This window comes from Colobus angolensis, unplaced genomic scaffold (assembly GCF_000951035.1).
Source record: "Colobus angolensis palliatus isolate OR3802 unplaced genomic scaffold, Cang.pa_1.0 Scaffold268, whole genome shotgun sequence".
NCBI lineage: Eukaryota > Metazoa > Chordata > Mammalia > Primates > Cercopithecidae > Colobus > Colobus angolensis.
In genome coordinates, this window is record NW_012115910.1 from 4218640 (window position 1) to 4237232 (window position 18593).

Here is an 18593-nt window from a genome sequence, read left to right on the forward strand (position 1 = left end):
GGAGGTAGAGGTGATGTGATAGCAGAGGAGGTGGAGGTGATGGTGGAGATGGTGGAAGTGATGGTGGAGGAGGTGGAGGTGAGGATGGAGGAGGTGGAGGTGATAGAGGTAGCAGAGGAGGTGGAGGTGATGGTGGAGGAGGTGGAAGTGATAGTGGAGATGGTAGAGGAGATGATGGAGATGGTAGAGGAGATGGTTGAAGTGCTGGCGGTGATGATGGAGTTGGTAGTGAAATGATGGTAGGGGTGGTAGAGGAGATGGAGGTGGTGGTGCAGGAGGTGGAGAAGGTAGAGGAGGAGATGATGTGGCAGTGGAGGTGATGGAGATGGAAGGAGGTGGTGGGAAGGGGTAGAGTGCTGGTGCAAATGTTTGGAGGGGAGGTAGTGACGGTGGAGGAGGAGGAGGCAGTGGCAGCAGGGCCAGTAGTGGCAGTAGTAAAAATAGCAGCTGAGATTTACTGAGCCGTGCTTTCCATGCCTGATCACACTAAATCTTCAATAGTCCTTGGAGGTTATAATCACACAGGGTGGTTTAATGTCTTCCCCAAGGTCATGTAGCTACGCTTCTGTAGAAATTCTAGAGCTAGTGCTGTCCCCCTTTCGGCCAAAATGCCTCATTGATGTGGGAATACCGGATCCAAAAACAGGAACAAAACTGACTTGGCAAAGGCATTTTATTTTGGGAAAACCATTTGTCAAGATTGACAGGCTCTGGGCAGGAGTTTTCTTTGTAGGGTGATGGAAATGTTCTAAAATTAGATTGTGGCAATGGTTGTACAGATCCTTAATTATACTAACATTCATTGGTTTGTATACTTCCAACAGATGAAATTTATGTTATGTAATTTATATATCAATAGAGCTGTTTTAAAATGTAAATGACTGATAGACTCCTCCCCTTGTGAATAACCAGAATTGATGTTTCTGTGCTGAACACTGCAGAGTGGGTGGTTAAAGTGAGGCAGCTCATGCACTACTTTTGCTTTTAATTCAAGAATTGCTGCACTTGGAGGTAGTTCTGTGGAAATAAGTGCCTGAATATGGAGTACAAGCCACTGATGTGTGTCTTTTTAGGCTGTATGATTTTAGTGAAAATGTGATCATTTTTTATGTGGTGGCGTTTTCACTGCCAGGCCAGGCATTCTTACCATGTGGGAGAAAAGTTTTTTTGTACCCTGACCAGGGCTTATCCAGATATTTTCATGTCGGGCTCAGCAGCCTATATGAATACAATTGTAAGTAAAGAGCATCCCCCTTGTTCCTTGATACAAGACACCTGGCTTGCTGAGTTTTCTTTTCCCCATCTCAGGCTTTTGGAAGCAGCTCTTGTTTTGGTTTAAAGATCAGTTTGACTGAAATCTCTGCTTAAAAACCTCTTGCTCCCTTTCCTCTTGCATAGACATGAAGTGTAATATCAAAACAGGCAGTGTCATTTTGGGTGAGAAAAATGGCTCCGGCTCATTTATTATGAGGGTGATTTCCATTTGAGGGACCAGTTTTGCACACCTTGCAACTGGCAGAGTTGGAGTGCTGATACTGCAGCTTTTACCAAGTTCACTAATGTTTTAAGAATTTTTTTTCAGCCTTTTTCAGCCTTGTAGAGTTTCTGCATGTATTAGGAATTCTCTGAGTGACAGATTATGTAGTTACCCATGGCTCAGTTGTGAAGGACATGTTCTCTGATTCAGCCCCAGTGGGTCTCACGCCCACGGTTATGAGATGTGGTTTGCTGGGCAAGCTGCTGTCCTCCTTTGTCCTCATCTGTAGGGATGAGGTAACAACAGTACCCATCAGAGACAGGATTTAAGTGGGAATGTGTGTAAACTGTCTAGCACTGTACCTGGTACCCAGGAACTGTAATATTAGTAGAAACCCTGCCATTTTTACATTAATATTTAATAAAAGTGTGATTATGTGGCTGAGGGAGGGTAGTTGTGAAATCTGTAACTACACTGTATCTGACGGCTTGTGTGTATTCAAAGTTCTAGAACAGGCATATGTGCAGTTGGTAGAGAGGGTAGCAGGCGTTGGAAGGGAGCTAATGAGCTGGGTGATGCCTCCATTTTCAAAATGCAGGTAACACAGGTAGTCAGTCTTCACTCGGGCTGTGATAGCTTAATGGGCTTGTGGTTTGAAACATTTTCCTTCTTTAAGTGCATCCTGTGTGAAATGACAAACCCCATCCCTGTTGCATTTCACATGTTCATCTGCAGACTCAACACCCTTGGGTGGACTCCAGCAATGTGCCTCACCTGTCTCAGCTGATGTCCCTGGCTGAGCAGGAGGGGTTTGGGAAACTGCCTGCAGGAAGGCCCCAGGGAGCTCTGAGACCCGGACGGTTGGTCATGTAGGATTGTGTCTTCTCCTTTGCCTTTGCACCAAAAATCTGAGGGTAGCTGCAGGAGAGGGTTGCGGGGGGGCGCTGGGAGATCCCCTTTTAATTGCACCCTCAGGAGCAGTTCTCATCCGTTACTTTTTTTTTTTTTTTTTTTTAATTTGGTTGGTTGTTTTTGCATACCTGTAGTGTTTAAAGTTGATCCCTGTTAAACCTGTAGGTTTTGATCGGGCATTCTCCCAGGTGGAAGACATTTCGAGTCCCTGTCATTCTGTTCTCTGTGGCGTTGGTCTTTGTTTACCTTAGTGGAGTTATTAAGTGTGCCTTCTGTGCCGTTCTCCGGGTTCTGAAAATATTGTGCACAGGGCAAGCTGAGGACACAGCCACGTGATACCCACTGTAGAGAGAGGGAGAGCGAGACCTCCTACGCAGGCTGCCAGTCCTGTGTTCAGTAGTAAGGTCAGTGCCCGCTGTCTACCGAACACTCAGTACCTTTAGTTGCTGGGCAAGTCCTTTATTTGTTATTTTAATTTGAACCTCAGAAGTGACCTATGAAGTGGCCATTCTGCCTCAGGAATGTGTGGAGATACCCCAAAGGTGAGGCAGTTGCCCTGAGTTCCAGGACTAACCAGCATATGGGGCCTGGGATCTGAGCCAGTGTCCCGCCTGCTGTGCAGTCCTTCCATTTGTCACCTGCAGTGCCCGCTGCACTGATGATGGCACGCCTCTCATCCAGTTTTCCCGCTGCCCCTCCAGCTGTGTGTTGCTCCCGCTTTTTAGATAAGAAAACTACCTGAATCGTCCAATGAGCAACATCCCCTGGTTCTCTGGGGCCGGTTCCTCTTGTGCATCTTGTAGTGTTTAGTTGGCACCCAGCAGAGAGAGGCAAGAGTGCGTTTGATGCTCTAGTTGAAACGGAATGCCAGTAACTGGTGGAAGGGGCTGCTTCTCCTCTGTTTTGTGCCCAGGCTACCTCGTGATGCTTTTTGCTGAAGCCTGGGCTTTGAAAGGTGGGTGGTGGAACATTCTTGTCCCTCCATCCTCACAGAGAGGCAGAGGCATCCCTGCCCCAGATCTTGAGGCGAGGCTGGGCTGTGTGCCGGGGTTGTGAGGATGAGTCAAGGATGCCCGTTTCTAGGGAGAGGGTAGGCACCAATCTATTGGCCCTTGTTACTTCCTGCTTGGAATTAAAGCAGGGCTTCAGGGTAAGGTACGAGGAGGCAGACTTTTCGTTGGGGTTGTCAGAGAAAGTGCCCAAAGGACGAGCCTTGAGGATGAGTTGATGGGGTGTGCATGGTGGGTGGGGTAGAGAACATTCTACATAGTGAGCATCCAGGGCTGAGTGCTGTGAGAGGCACACAGCAGTCGCTTTGGAGTCAAGGAAAACCAGCTGGGTTGGTGGCTCCTAGAGTGCCATGGAGGTATGTGCCACGTTACATTAGGAAGGGCAGTTCACACATAGACACCCGGGTTCCCTTCTGCGGGCCTGACTGAGGTCTGGCTGGGCCCTGGGAGCCTGCATTTCTACCGTGTTCTCCCAGGTGAGGACCAGCCACACCAGGCCACCTGGTACCCTAATAGGCATGCCCACAGAGTTCGCAGCAAGCTCACCATTTTCTTCCTCCCATGAGTCACTTTTTTTTTTTTTTTTTTGGCTATATGAATCAACCTAAATGTCCATCAGTGACAGACTGGATTATGAGCCACTTTTTATGTGTACTCTTTGAAACCTCTGGCCCTTCATCTGCAGAGTGAGGGAAGTAAAGCCACCTGCCTCTGTTAGCCAGGGTGTTGGCAGTCTGCAGTGGGCACCCTCTGGAGGGCGTGGGTTGGGGGTGGGGAGCAAAAGGAAAAAAAAAGAGTTTAATGGAGGGATCTGGAGAAAGCAGCTGAGTTGTGGTTCCCAGCCTGGGGCCAGCAAGGAGCTTGAGGGAGTGAGGCCGGGGGGCATTTGTGCAACCCCTAGAGCGTGGCTTACGGAAGGAACGGCCCAGCTGGCCTCCCGGGCTGTGTTCCTGCCTGGCCTGGCTCCATCGGCTGCCCACCACTGGGGGCCAGCACACCAGCTATTGGTCGATGTAGCTGAGGCAGACTCATGCCCGGCACAGGACAGAGGAGCAGACAGAAACCATTCTCCTCACCCACTGGAGGGCTCTGTTACAGGAGATGGCTCAGCAAAGGGCCTGGGACTAGGTCACCCCAGGAGAGGGAGGGCTTCTCGTTTTCATCTTTATGAAGGTGGTGTTTCTGCCCTAATCTGCTCTACGGGCTTATTCTGACTTTGGCAAGTTTTTCTAAAGCATGTGGATTTGGGAAAGTTCAGCATTAGTGAAGTGACCTGTGGGACTTTAATTAAGGAGCTTGGCTGCCCTCTCCCATCCTTCCACCTTCCCCTAGAGGTAGAGAGCATAGTGATTAAGGGCTCTGAGTAAAAAGCAGACTCACAGCCGGGCGCCGTGGCTCACGCCTGTAATCCCAGCACTTCGGGAGGCCAAGGCGGGTGGATCACAAAGTCAGGAGATCGAGACCATCCTGGCCAACATGGTGAAACCCCATCTCGACTAAAATACATAAAATTAGCCGGGCATGGTGGTGCGCACCTGTAATCCCAGCTACTCGGGAGGCTGAGGCAGGGGAATCACTTGAACCCGGGAGGCGGAGATTGCGGTGAGCCGAGATCACGCCACTGCACTCCAGTCTGGTGACAGAGCGAGACTCTGTCTCAAAATAATTAAAAAAAGCGAACTCACAGGGCCTCCCCCATTCCCTTCCCAGTCCTTCCCCCAGTGGGCTAGGCTGGGAAACAGACACACAGACAAACAAAAACTAACCTGGAGAGGAAACCAAGCTAACACAATGATAAACCTTTTATTCTTGTCCCTGTGTTCATTGCCTTGCACCTGGCAAAGTGCCACTGTTTGCCTCTGAATGGTGGGTAGACATTTGCCCCTGACCTTCCAGCTCTGCCAGGATGATCTTTTTAGTGCCATGGTGGCTAACTTTTTACCTGCTGCCTTTTGTGTTTTGGCTTTATTTTACAATCACTGTCATTTGTCATACTATGAAATCTTTCTTGGCTTCTCAAGAGAATAGACTTCATGTCTGAAGTGTCTATCTGTTGAATTAAAGAAGGTACATTTCTTTTTTGACCTTGGAATTTCATAAACAAATGAGCCACTTGTTGAAATTTTGCTCTTACTGCCATAATTTGTCATTCAGGCCTGTCAGATTTTTAACAGTGCTTGAAGCATAGAGTTGCAAGATAAAATATAGTATCCCCAGTTAAATTACAGATAAGCTACAAATAAATTTTAAGGGTAAGTCTCATGAAATATTGTGACATACTTATACCAAAAAAGTATTAATTATTAATCTGAAATTCAAATTTAATTGGACATCCTGTATTTGTATTTGCTACATCTGGTGACACTATTTAGACAAGGTTGCCTTAAATTAGGTTTGCAAGTTACTTGTCTTCTAAGTAGATGTCTCAGTTGGCACTTAAAAGAGGAGGTCTCGGGCAGAGCAGTCATCTGACGGAGGAATGAGCCTCGCACCTCACAGTGCACAGGAAATACCCAACGGGCTTGTTAACCTGCAGGGCCTTGCTCCTTGCAGGACAGGCCTGGAGCAGGGCTGTGCAGGCCCTGGGTGATCTGGAGGCTAGTCCCACCCATCCTTTGAAATAGGTGGGGTAGCATATCTTCTGGATATAGTCTGTCAGTCTTTGTGGGATCAACCCAATAGCAACATTCGTATTAGCAGTGTGTAGTAGTTATTCACATACATAGCAGTAAATATTTCAGAAGAGATGTTTTAATAATTTAAGCAAACTTTGGAAGTATTTTGATGTTTGCATGGAAGAAAATGACTAAGGAATTCATATAAAAGGAGCAAGAGAGGAAATGTTCTGCTGATGAGAAAACACGTTGGCAGGCTGTGAGAGTGGAAAATGTGGGATTGCCGGCCCGGGAGCAGGCAGCTCTGTGGAACTGGCGAGGAGGTGACTGAGAAACACTTGGATGTGTGTAAGGTTATAACATGTGAGCAGGGTGACCTCCCTAATCAGACAAAAGGAAGGCTTGGGTGCTAAGGGGGCCTGGTAGAACTGGACAGCCACTTTTGAGGGGAAGGAGTCATTGTATTTTCTCCCCTTTTACTATCCCCCAAAATAAATGTCAGAAAGAGGAAAGAATAATACATCAAGTTAGAAGAGAAATCAGAGTAAAACACAAATGCAGGTTTTTCAGTTTTCTTGATAGAGGCTGAAAATGATTTTCAAGGTTAAATGATGAGCCGAAAAGATAAAGTCAGTAAACTTAACTACATTGAATTATACTTTTAAGAATCAAAAGTACAATTAAATTTTTAAATTAAATTTAATTAAATTTAAATAATTAAATTTAAAGACAAGCAAAGTGGGAAAAACATTTGCTACAAATGTGAATGAACTTACTTGCCTACTGTGTAAAAAGCTCGTCATGGGAGAAGTGGAAGCAAGTCTGTGTTCAGTGACAGTGGGCTGGGAGGCCTGCGGGCCAGCAGGGATGGGCGCTCACCCAGGGCTCAGCCTGGCTTGATGTTTTCCATCATAAACAGATGAGCGGATTGACTCAGAGAATGCAGGTAACTGACCCCAAGCCCTTAGCTGATGAGTGTCGGGTTTGTGATTCATTCATGGACATTTTTTACTGGGAACCCCTTGTGCCCTCAGGATCTAGTCTAGCTGACCTGCTAAAGGATAGCCCAAAAGAAGAAATACAAAAGTCTAATTCGCTTATGAAAAATATTCAACCTCAGCATTATAGACCTGCATATTAAAACCACAGGGTGGGGCCGCTGCTTACCTCTGGAATTAGCCAGAAAAAAATTCCAGAAAAATAAACAGTCACTGGCTGGCTTGGGTGTTATGAAACAGGCAGTTGCCTTCCCTCCGGGTGGAAGGGTGAGTGTGTGAAGAAGAGTTTGACTGTGTGTATCTAGAATCTTAAAAAAGTGCACGTGGCCTCTGGCCTAGTCCTTCTACTTCTAGGGATCCTAAGCAAATAATCAGAAATGTGGACAAAGTTTTGTGCTCGAAGGTGTTTATTTGATCATTATTTATGCTGTCTGAAAGTTGAAAACAACTGCAGAGTGTCTACTAGAGTAGTTTAGAATATGAAAAAAAATGATATTTACCAAAGTTTTAAAATAGTTGAAGACAGGGACAGGAAAGCACATAATTATTTACACAATCTGATTTCAACCGAGTCTAGTTATGTACAACAAAGGTGCAAAGACCACGGGAATGCTGTTATCCCACTGTTGTAGGATTTAGGCTAATTTTATATCTACTCTAGGTTAGATATTTATATAAAAATTTTCTTTGCATGGATTGTTGTAAAATGCAGAAAAGAGGAAAAATATTTCTCTCAGATGCTAAAGAGCAGACTGGGTGGGAAATGTTGGCCATGGAATTGCAGAAACTAGATGGGAGATGGCTGAACTTGAGGGGCTGAGCTGGGAGGTACCACTCTCTCGGATAGCCAGGGGAGCCCAGCTCCCTCCTCAGTGCCTCTTGTGGGGGTTCTTGTGGACCTTGCCGTTTCCTCCCAGACACTGTGTGCTCCAAACAGCCCGTCCCCTCTTTCTTAGTCAAAAGCTTACATTTCCAACAACCTGTATGTTCATCAGTGGGATATTGGTGAAATGAATTACACTACACATCTACTTGGTGGAGTACACTACAGTGCCGATGAAGATGATGATTTTTGGCCTGAAAAATTTCAAAAATGATATTAAAACACAATATGTGGAAGATAATTATGATTCAGTGTTTATCAGGATCATTCGTAATCCCCATGTGACTCATAGCGTATACATGTTCTCTACAAATATTCCAAACATTGCATAGATGCACATGGTAATTTTTGATTTTGTTATTCTGATAAAAAGAGAGGTTCCGTTTTAATTTTTTGTTCATTTTTTAGCATACAAAAATACAAATTTTTATACTTAGTAAGTTTTACATCTGTGATTAAAAAATGAAAACTGTTTCTTTTGAAAGGGGAAAAAGAGAGAAGCTGGTGAAAATGTCTCCCTTAGGGCTTTGTTCGTTTTATTTTGTTTTCTCCAGATATTCTGGAGGAAGGCGTGAACGCGACTTTGCCTCCCAGGGAACAAGCATCCTCCTTCTAAATGGTAAATGTGGGTGAGCTGACCCTGCTGGAGTCTGTCCCCTGGGCTGCCCTCTGCCTCCCCCCATTGTGAGTGGTCCGTGAACACAGCGTTGACCAGACCTAAACCTGTTTACTCCCAGGTCAGTGTGCACGCAGCAGAGAAGTGAGCATCCATCCCATTTCATGCGTGAGCAAGGAGGGCTCTGGGCAGAGAAGCCGCTTGCTGGGAAACATTCAGGCAGAAATTAAGAGTCACATTCCCAAGACCTGCTGCTTGGTCACCTTGTTGAAATCAACGTGCCTTTTGAGTTTCTTGGGCAGTTTGGGCACTGTAGAGTGGTGGGAAGGAGTGTGGACTCTGTAACTCAAGACCCAGAGCAGCCGGGACCCACTGGGTGATGAGGGTTGTGAGGGTAACTCACCTTCCCATGCCTCAGTGGCTGCCTCTGTGGCAGGAGCCCCGCTTGGCAGAGGGAGCTGTGTGTGCATGTTGGCTGTCGCCAGCACCTTGCATGCTGGATGTTTCACATGCTTCAGTTTTCAATCTGGAAAGTCTCTTTTGCATGAATAGGAGGGAATTTGCTGAAGTCAACTATGATATTTGTGACAATGTACTAATATTGATAGTAGTTTTGGTGCACATCTTATACTTTTGGCACAGTTCAGACCTTTCTAATTACAATAGTAGTACATATGCATCATAAAGATTTCAAAGATTTTATAAATCTATAAGAGAAAACGGACATCTCTCCACCCCAAGTTAGTCACCGATAATATTTCTTTCCCCACATTTGAATGTATCTGTCATTGGCTTCTGGTCCCATGCAGGTGTGTTTGTAGAATTGTGGGCTTAGGATCATAATATTGCTGTTTTACGTTTTGCCTAAAAGTGTTGTTCTCACACTAATGTCTAAAAAGATGCCACCGAGCTCCTTAACATTTTGTGGAGGAAACCATTTATAAAACACTCTTTAGATGTTTCTGTCCCAGGTGACAGAATGCCCAGCACTTGATTACCTGTAGTTTTTACAGAAATGCATGTGTTCCGTGGAATGTTAATTATTTGTATTCACTGCCTAAATGGAGCAGTTGGCAATAATTCTCTTTGAATTGCTATTCAGGGAAAGCTATTTAAGCCCAAACACAGGAGTAACTTTTAACTCCCTTGGCGAACAGCTTGCACCTTTTCACGATTAGCTTCCCTTATGCAGTCTATTTTCAACAACTGTCATTGAAAAAGGAAAAAGTAAGTAAGTGGAAAGGAAGAAAGGAAATTCTGGGAAAGCTGGATGTTGAAAAGTGTGGGATGCTTCTTGTGAACTCACGACCTTTCTGCTGTGGTCCTTTTTTTTTAGGACAAGGTGGAGCAGACACCTCGCAGTCAACAAGACCCGGCAGGACCAGGACTCCCCGCACAGTCTGACCGACTCGCGAATCACCAGGGTGAGGAATGAGCAAAACACAGGAGCACTCCCAGTTCTAGCTTTGCAGCAGTGCCAGGACCTGATATTCTAAAACGTTGCTCTTCACACTAATAGATTACGATTCTAACATTGGTTCTTCTTTTCTCATTAAGGACAATGAATTCCAAAATAGAGAAAGATCCTTGGTTCTGATATCTTCATGTGTTTCCTTTCAGTTAGCAAACTTCAGTGAGCAAAACTTCAAGATCAGTTTCATACGAGTTATCTAGGTTTCAGCCCAAAGGTGACTTAATGTCGCCTATCGAAGGGTACTCCAAGGTGAATCCTCTTGATTTTGGCATTTTTATATTTCCAATTAAGATGGTTTTGGGTGTATGTACTCTTGGTCTTTCTCTACCTTTCTCTGATTCTTTTTGTTTCTTCTATTAATATGTAATTTCCAATGAGGTCATTGTGGGAAGGGAAGGAAAGGGAACTACCTTTAGGAAATTAGACTACTTAGGAAATTAGATCTAATAAATGGAAGCTTTGCTGTAGGATGAGGAGCCTGAGGATGAGATTAAACGAAACGTGCACGTGGCACATTGCTTGGCTTATTGGAGAGTTTAGGTACAGTAAATCACAGGTCCTCGAGCTGGTGTGGGGATGTGAATATTTAGATTTTCTTAAATTACTTAATGAGAAAGGTTGACTATAAAAATAAAAGCTGGGATCTGACCATGAAGTCAAAGTAATGTTTTCTCAGTTGTTAGAAGATTCATAAAAGCTGTCAAGGTTTTCCGTGGCAAGCATAATTTTAGGATCCTCTTTTAGAAAACTCTGAAATGACATGATGCGGGGAAAGGGTACCAATTTGTTAGTATTGACTTCAAAGCTTAAGAAAATTTTAACGTTACATTGTATGCTCACAAATGATCTCACTTAAATGGAAATAATTTAAGCCTTAGTGTTAATGCTCATATAAAAACTTAGGTCAATACTTTAATTAGGAAACCAGAAAAAATTACACTGAAATAATTTTTTAAGGCTTACCTTTTATCCTTTGTCTTTAAATTGTACACTCAAATATTCTACAGATATCAAAGTAGTTCAATTAAGGGACATTTATTTGCAGCACAGAACGTGGAGCACATTCCATGTAGAAGAGAGCTGGTTCTCTTCCCTGATGTGGAGTTACACAGTACGCAGTTGAAGCTGAGTCTTGGATGTATCCCCACACCTGAAACAGGGCTTAAAGGAGTGGATGAACACGTCACTATATTGAACCCCACCTCTGCTCAGCGACTCAGAGGGTTGATACCTTTAAGCACACCGTTAACATTGGCCACCTCTCCATCATTTTACATACACATAGCATGTAAAATGGGAAAGCAGAAAGAACTCAGCCTTGCTCAGACCCAAGCATGTCCACAGATCATTGAATAGCTCTGTCCCCTCAGGGCTGTGGCTCCCAAAGCAGCATGGGTGCTGCTGGCCCGGGTCCCAGGGAATACAAAGGGCTGCGCTTTCCCTTCTCTGGCAGTGACTGGGGAAGCAGGGCCAGAGCCAGGCCCACCATATCCAGCCGAGAGCTGTGGTGGGGCTCCCCTGTTTTCCAAAGATGCTGGAAAAGGGCTGTTGCCTGGGACGGATTGTAGTGCATGTGGACTCATGGCCAGGCAGCCAGGCAGAGTGGATGCAACCTTGCAGCCAGAGCTAACCCAAGCAGCCTTCCAGTGCAGTGACGCAGACTGCGACCTTCGCAGTCTTCCATGAGGCAGCAGCTCCAGTCTGTCCCGACTTGACCACTCAGTGGGGAGGGGGAGGCAGGAAAAGAGAAAACAACCCACCTAAAGCGAGTCTGCAAACCACCATTCCAAAAGCACATGAAGCCATCCCATCCTAAGAAATACAATATAGCTAACAAAACCAAGAGATTACCAATTTAGCTCATATGCAACCAAAAAACGTGTGACCAAGGCTTTGAAATCTGTGTTTATAATGCTCAGACAGATGCATGAAAGAATCATGTCTGTAGGACAAGGCAAGAAACTATGAAACACAACAAGAGGAAATGAGGCGAGACCTGGGCACCCTGGGCAATGCCTGAAGACAATGCAGTGTACTCCCAAGTGCAGAGGGAAAGATAAACATCCATCTAGAATGTTATGCCAACATATTCCTGACTAGGGAAGGCCAAATAAAGCTTTCTCAGGCAAAGATTGAGAAAAAAATGTGTCACTGGCAATCTTCACTAAAAGAATGATTATTATTTTATTTTTATTTTTTAAGAGACCAGATTTTGCTCTCTCACCCAGGCTGGAGTATAGCTCATAGCTCACTGCAGCCTTGGACTCAAGTGATCCTCCAGCCTCAGCCTCCTGAGTACCTGGGACTACAGGTGTGCGCCACCACTCCCAGCTAGTTTTAAAATTTTTTGTAGAGATGGGTCATTGCTATGCTTCCCAGGCTTGTCTCGAACCCCTCAAGCTATCCTCCCATGTCGACCACTGGAAGTACTTGGTTTACATGTGTGAGTTGCAGTGCCTGGCCTAGAAGAATGATTAAAAGTACTTCTTGAGGAAGAAGGAATGTGGATACTAGGGAAACATGGCACATATGGGAAAATAATATGTGATGAATGCTTAATTGTGTATTTAAAAATATTAGGTACATCTAAAGTATTGACTGTAATTACTAAAAGAATGTGCATATAATCTATAGTTCCCAACCTAGCAGAAAAAGATATAAGGGAATATATATGAGAAACAACAACAATAATCAAACAACATCAAGTAGAAAACAGAAGAAAAAACAAGATGTGAAGAGAAAAAAGATATTAAACAAAATACAAAATAAGATAGTAGGAGTAATTCCAAATCAATTCGTGGTAGTGTTAACAAGCTCAAATTAATAGACACACATACCTCCCTCTACCCAACAGACAGAGACTCTTGATTCTTTTCTAAAACCTGTGTAACTTTTTGAAAAGTTGACTGTATATAGAAAGTTGCACTAAATTTTAAGCAATCTATTTCATGCAAGGCTTGTTCTTTGACCCAGTGTGAATAAATCAGACGTCAACATAAAAAGTTGAAAACAAATCACATAAACATGCATGAGGAAACTTTAAAACACACCCACTCTTATTTTACTTGTGAGTTAGACAGGAAATTGCAATGGAAATATCAATCATTTAGAACCTAATGAAAGTGAACATAGTACAGGTGGAAAGTCCTACAGTGCTGCAAAGGTGGTAAGGCTACATTTCTAAGCTTCAAAAAAACGAAAATTGAAATTACAGAAATGAAATAGAGTAAGTCTAAGGAATGTAGAAGGAATTAATCATAAAAATTAAAGTCAGAAATTGTTGAAATAAAGAGATTACCAATAGGAACAAAATCAAACACCAGTCTTTTCTAAAAACGACCATAACAGCAAACCTCTAGCACAGACACGCAGGAGGGCAAAAGGTGCCCAAGAAAATCATGTTAAGAGCACTTTAGCAAGTTTTAAAAACAACGTCAAGAAAACTGTGAACAAAAAAATAGGAATCTGGGAGAAATAGATGATTTATTGCAAAAATGTAAAAACAAAATGGATTCTTGAAGAAATACAAAATCGTAATCGAGAAACAGCTCTGGAAGAAATGGTAATCAATACTGTATCTTCAAAAATACTCAAGTGGTTTGCAGATGAGCGATATTAAACTTTCAAGAAACAAACAATTTTTCTTTTTTTTTTCTTTTTTTTTTTTTTTTTGAGATGGAATCTTACTCTGTCACCCAGGCTGGAGTGCAGTGGCGCAGTCTCGGCTCACTGCAAGCTCTGCCACCTGAGTTTATGCCATTCTCCTGCCTCAACCTCCCAAATAGCTGGGACGACAGGTGCCCGCCACCACGCCTGGCTAATTTTTTTTTTGTATTTTTTAGTAGAGACAGGGTTTCGCTGTGTTAGCCAGGATGGTCTCGATCTCCTGACCTCATTTAAGTTTGTACACTCTTAAACACAGAGGACAACAGCTTACACAGAGGACAAGAGCTCTCCCATTCATATCGTGTTTGTGTATCTTTGAAACAGTACAAGAAATCAAATTTATAATACCATTTTACATTTTAACATAAAACAAAAAGTCTGAGTAAAGCACTAATGAACCAAATTTAGTACCTTATCTTAAGTGAAATGTAAATGAAACAAATGTTATGACCAAGTTGGTTTTATTATAATAGTGCAGGGGTGGTTTACTATCATAAAACAGTGAACACACTGAACATGTCAGAATTAAAGGGAAAAGAATAATCATTTCACCTGGCAGAAAAGTATTTAATACAACTCTCCACTCATTATAATACATAACAAATAATAACAAAGTGTGTTCTCAACCAGTACTGAAAAGAAACCTCCTTAACTTGTTTAAGTTTATTTATGAAAAACCTACAGCCTTGCATCATACATAATGGAAAACTGTTAGAGTCGTGTTCATGAACATCTAGAATTAGACAGGGGTGCCTGCTGTCACTGGAGGTCTTAGTGTAATAAAAGGAGCAAATGAAGGAACAAAAATGTAAACATTAGAAAAGACTGAAATGTGTGTCTATTTGCAAATAATTATCCAAATAGAAAATTTACACACATATGTTAGCACTTTTAAAATGAGCAAGAATTCTCTAAGCAGATATAACTTGAGGTCAACATATAAAATGTAATAGTACTCTTGTATGCCAAGAAAAAGCAATTAGGAAATGTAATATAAAAAGAAATCCCACTTATAATATTAACAAACATTATAAGCTATCCAGGAATATATTCAGGAAGATTACCAGCCATTATAGGATGTTTCAGAGCATAAAAACAACCTGAGTAAGTGGAGAGCTATACTATGATCATGGATCAGGAGACAGAATATAGTGCAGATGTCACATTTTCTCAAGTTTTTCTTTAAGTTTAATGCAGTTGCAGCCAAATTCTTAACAGTTTTGTCACGTATGACTTGAAAAAATGTTTCCTAACTTTAATAAGAAAGAGTAAAACTCAAGAAATTGAAGACAAATTTGAAAAACAACAAGGCATATGGAGGAGTGGTTTGCACTGTCAGATAGCAGTCCCACTTACGCGGTATCACAACTAAGAAAGAATGTTATTAGTTCAAGGGCAGAAAATAGACCAAAGGACCAGAATAGATATCCCATAAAGAGACCCACACGTTTACGGAAACTAACACAGCACAGTGAAGTTGCGGCAAAACAGAGATTACAGGAACCATGACTGTTCACATGGGGTGGCAAGGAATGGAACCCTACTGTGTATTCTACACAATAATTGGTTTCAGGCCAATTAAATAATTAAAAGTGAAGGAACAAAATGCCTTTTATTTATTTGAATGACAAGAATTAATGAATAGTAAGAATCTTTTTTTTTTTTTTGAGATGGAGTCTCGCTCTGTTGCCCAGGCTAGAGTGCAGTGGCCGGATCTCAGCTCACTGCAAGCTCTGCCTCCCGGGTTTACGCCATTCTCCTGCCTCAGCCTCCCAAGTAGCTGGGACTACAGGCACCCACCACCTCGCCCGGCTAGTTTTGTGTATTTTTCAGTAGAGACGGGGTTTCACCGTGTTAGCCAGGATGGTCTCGATCTCCTGACCTCGTGATCCGCCCATCTTGGCCTCCCAAAGTGCTGGGATTACAGGCTTGAGCCACCGCGCAAGTAAGAATCTTTATTCTCTCAGGCTAAGAAAGACTTTTGTGAATAAGAATTAGCACCACCATAAAGGGAAGATGGTAAATTTGAGTGTATTACCATTACAAATTTATATGTAGACATAACAGATGATATTTAACATGCTGAAAGGCACACTTCAGCCTGGAAGAATAATTTGTAACTTCTTGCTTGTACATACAAAAATGCATGTAACATGCAGAGTATTAGTATCCTATTTATGTAAAAAAAATCCTATAAATAAGAGAAACAATTACATAGAAAAACTGGCGAAGAACATGAGCAGGCAGTTTACAAAAAAGGAAAGCATGATGTGTTTGTGTCTGATTCTGGACACTCATTTCACAAGAAAAATATGGAAACCAACTGAGCTGGAAATCAAGGAAGCCTGTGCTCTGAGGGCTGTTAGATGGAACAGAAAGGCACAGATCCTTCTTTTAAGTGTGTCCAAGTGCAGAGTGTTCATCCTCCCTCTTGGCATGTTCACAGCCCTGTGAGTCTGTGCGGAATGGACCTGGGGCTTGCAGCTCCCTGGCACTGGGTACAAAGGCTCCTTCCCACCCGGGGTGTGGGGGGGCGGTGGTTCAACCCACAGCACAGCCTACAGGAGTCAGTGCCTTCCCATCTCTGTGCCTGACACCAAGTTCAACTCTGGGGATTCTTTTTAACGAGATGCTTTGGGAACTATGACCAAATTTAACAAACATACAGTGTGGTTCTTAATTTTCGAGGCGTGGTCAGATGCTGCCATCATAGGCCGTGGCTTTACATGGTGTGTTTGATCCAGAGTAGCCTGGATCCTTGCATGGAACCTGATGTTTAGAATAAAAGATTAGCTGTGACTTTCCTTGACCTGTTACTGCTATCTGGCAAAGAGGATTTATTGCTCCTGTTTTATTACCTTGTTCCTAACTAATGTAAGCAGCTTATTTTTGTGTGACAGTTACTAAAAATGCTTCCCACATTTCTTAGCAGCACACAGCAGGGAGGGATACACTTTCTTTTGAAGCGGGTGGTTTTGCAACAGCTGGAATTACTTTTGACGATTTTGAAAAAACCTTCATTAAAAATATATAAAACAAAATTAACCATTTTAGTCATTTGTATAAGTGTACATTAAGTGGCATTGGTCATGTGAACAGTGTTGTGCAACCATCACCATTTATCTATTTCCAAAACTCTTTTATCACCCCAAACAGAAACTCTGTACCCATTAAGCAGTAATTCTCCCCAGTCCCTGGTAACCTCTAATCTACTTCCTGCCACTTGATTCGCCTGTTCTTAGTACCTCATGTAAGTGGGACCATACACGATTTGTCCTTTTTGTGACTGGCTTCTTTCACTCAGCATAATGTCTTCAAAGTTCATCCATGTTGTAGCCTGTGCCAGAATTTCCTTCCTTTTTAAGGCCGAATAATATTCCATTGTGTGGATGGACCATGTTTTATCGTGTGGATGGACCACGTTTTATTGTGTGGATGGACCTCATCTATTGAGGGTGGGACACTTGGGTTGCCTCCACCTTGTGGCTACTGGGAATAGTGCTGCTATGAACATTGACATACAAGGGTCTGAGTTCCTGCTTTCAAATCCTTGGGGTATATATCTTGAAGTGAAATTGCTGGATTTTAGGGTAATGCTATATTTAATTTTTTCCTCAACAATATTTTTGAGATGTGAAGTTTTATTTTTAGAAGCTTGGCCTCTCGGTTTTAGGCAAATTTTGTCTGATTGTTGTTACTGCTCATAACCCAAGCTGAGATTCCTGGCCATGCCTCTCACCAGGAACACAATTGAGTAAAGATGCCTAAAGGGTTGAAAAAGAGATGTTGAAGTCTGTGTACAAAAGTAGATAGAGTTGTAGAGAGCTCCCAAAGGCTCATGAGCTTAGTGGGCCCTGTGGTGCAGCAGTAACAGCCTGAGAAGCTGCCAGTGAACGCTGGTTTCATTTGAAACTCTGCTCTCTTGTGTACTGAGCCTCAGTTTCCTTGTCTATAACATGGGATAACAGTGCCTTGTTTATGAAGTTGTTGTGAGAACTGGAAAGGTACGTCTGTAAAGCACAGGATATCATGTCTTCCATAGTGTGCCCTCTGTAAGAAGTAGCTCTTGCTGGAGAGTGCAAAGAAGTGGGTGTAATTCTGGAAGGCGGTTTGCTACTGTCTAACAAAAGCCTTGCAAAGGTCATACATTTAAGTTCATCAATTCCAGGAATTTATTGCAGTGACGTGTGCATGTGTGTGCATGTATATCCATTTCAGTTCAATCAGTTAGCATATTCCCCTAGAATAAAGGAAATAACGAAAGACAAGACTGATCAGATAAACATTACATACACTGATGATAGACTATTATTCTGTCTTAAAATATTTTAAATATCTAGTAACTTGAGGAAATGCTCAGATTTTCAGGGAAACAGGTTACAATACTGTATGTAGAAAATACCAGTTTTGTAGAAAAATACCAGTTTTGTAGAAAGAGGAAATAAGAGCACACTATATGTTTTATATAATGATGTTTAATTTGGGTGGTGGGTTTATGGGTGATTTCTATTCACCTTGTAATATTGTGCATTTTAAAATTTTGAACAAACGTAACAATATTGCACAATGAAAATAAAAATGTTATTATTAATTGCTTTATTTAAAAATACAGCGACAGAACTTTGAATGTTTATTATCTAAACCTATAGCAGACAGGAAGTAATAAAAGCCCCTAGAAATTCCTGTAAGTTCACCTCAGTAAGAGGAGATTTTGGCAGCGGTATAGTGTTGGAAGAGAAGAGGCCAGCAAAAGGAGCCATTAGAACTCAAAGAGTCCAGCAGGGTAAGTCCATTTACCTAGGAGCAAATAGCATTATACCTCATTAGCCCAGTGGACATCAATCATGCTCAGAGAGAGGACTGAAGTCACTAAGTAAAGGTTGCATTATATTCTTTACCCCCTGCTTAAGAAAGAAGGCAGCCAAGAAGATGACGTACGATA

General features: G+C 42.6%; 1 protein-coding gene across 4 annotated transcripts in view; it reads left to right on the plus strand.

Annotated features, from left to right (window-relative positions):
* The window catches only part of GRB10 (growth factor receptor-bound protein 10), a 189863-nt gene that overhangs the window by 70318 nt on the left and 100952 nt on the right, over positions 1-18593 (plus strand). For 2 of the 4 annotated variants that reach the window (XM_011947528.1, XM_011947530.1), the window contains one exon: positions 9848-9935. In XM_011947528.1, coding sequence (XP_011802918.1) covers positions 9848-9935 — 88 coding nt within the window. Of the gene's footprint in view, positions 1-2715; positions 2794-8449; positions 8633-9847; positions 9936-18593 lie in introns of those variants that run through there. The other 2 variants (XM_011947529.1, XM_011947531.1) reach the window with 2 other exon arrangements.